The following is a 1,460-nucleotide window of genomic DNA, read 5'->3' on the forward strand; positions in this document are numbered from 1 at the left end:
TCCCTGCTGTGGGCCACAAGTGGCAAGTTGACTTTTTGCCCGTGGCCCCAGCCCGGAGCCAGGGCCGGGACCTTTCCCCGCAGCTCTGCGGCCGCTGCCTCCCTTCGGCCGCAGCCCAGCAGACACAGCTGGGAGCTCCCCGGGGCTGAGGCTCCTTGCCAGGGCCAGCGCTGGGGCAGCTCCCACCTGGGCCCCGGGGGAGCAGGGACAGCAGCCCGGGAATGGCTGGGGCTGGGCCAGGGCGGCTCCAGGCTGGAGAGCAGCAAAAGCTCCTTCCCCTACACGAGGGGACTGGGCCACTGACCACCCTTTGCTCTACGCTGCCATCACGAAGCCTCAACTCTGTGTCCACCTGGTTCGAGCTTCTTGGGTCCTCGGCTTTGCCCTGCTGAGCTACTGGCTGCTCTTCCTCTCTGAGCTGTCTTTCTGTGGCTTCAAGATCCCCCATTTCCTCTCTGACAACTCCCCCTTGTTCAAACTGTCCTGTTCCGACAACAGCCTCCTTTGGAAAATAGACTCTGACTTCTTATCATGTGTCATGCTGGGTTACTTGTGTTTGACTCTGGCATTTGACATCTGCACCATTTTCCTCTGTTCTGCATCTTCCAGCAGCCTCTGGGAGGAAGAAAGCTTTGACTATGTGTTCTTCCCATCCCATCACTTATCCATTGCCTGTGGGAGCTGCATTGCTCTCTACACCTGTCCTGCAGAAGATCTTTCTTTGAGGATGAACAGAACTGCAGCTCTTGGGAACAAATCTGGGATCCTGGCCATGAACAAACCCATTGCCAGGGCAAGAACAAAGCTTTTCCCCTAACCAAGGTGCATTTCTGGAAAGCCACACCAAGAATCTGGTATCATCTGTTACACAACACCAGTGCCTCTGTGTGCAGTCTCCAAACACAGCTGCCTCAGGAGATTGGTGCTCCTGCTGGCTTGTGTCAGGTTAAGAGAGAAGAGACTCATCTGCACACCCAGGCAGGGCACCAACAATGGCAGCAGGACAAACTCAGTTCATTTTCTGCTCTGGTGCTCCCAGGCCAATCACTGGAGAGCCACCAGCTCATTAAGAGCCCATCTCCAAAACAGAGAAGAGCTCAGAGGAACAGTGGCAAGTGACAATCCAAATTACAGCTCCTGAGCAATGGACACCTTGTCCCAGCTCCTTTCCTGGGACAGCCATCAGCCCTGGGGCCTGGGTTTGAAACCCAAAGTCACTGAGAGCAGGTCACCATTTGGACTAAGGGGATTGTTGCCATGGTGTGTAGGACACGTTATGGGATGGAGGGGAAGAGCAGTTTTGGATAGCACAGGACACGTGGGAAGGTGAGGAGAGGACCCAACCAGAGCAGTCTGTCCTGTGTTCTCAGGAAACTTCAATTCTACCTCCTGTGTGAGCAAATCTCTGTTCTGCCTGAGCACAGAGCCCGGGGCTGTGAGGGCAGCAGCTGGAGGAGGGC

General features: G+C 55.8%; 1 protein-coding gene across 1 annotated transcript; it reads left to right on the forward strand.

Annotated features, from left to right (window-relative positions):
- Positions 1–51: 51 nt before the first annotated feature.
- On the forward strand, positions 52–1,242 carry LOC136374733 (olfactory receptor 6C3-like; the record flags this gene model as incomplete). Its single annotated transcript, XM_066340126.1, is given in 3 exon segments — positions 52–586; positions 588–660; positions 663–1,242. Coding segments are annotated over 3 exon segments (763 nt in total), but the record flags the coding sequence as incomplete, so codon positions are not given.
- Positions 1,243–1,460: the final 218 nt, after the last annotated feature.

This window comes from Sylvia atricapilla, unplaced genomic scaffold, assembly GCF_009819655.1.
Source record: "Sylvia atricapilla isolate bSylAtr1 unplaced genomic scaffold, bSylAtr1.pri scaffold_113_arrow_ctg1, whole genome shotgun sequence".
NCBI lineage: Eukaryota > Metazoa > Chordata > Aves > Passeriformes > Sylviidae > Sylvia > Sylvia atricapilla.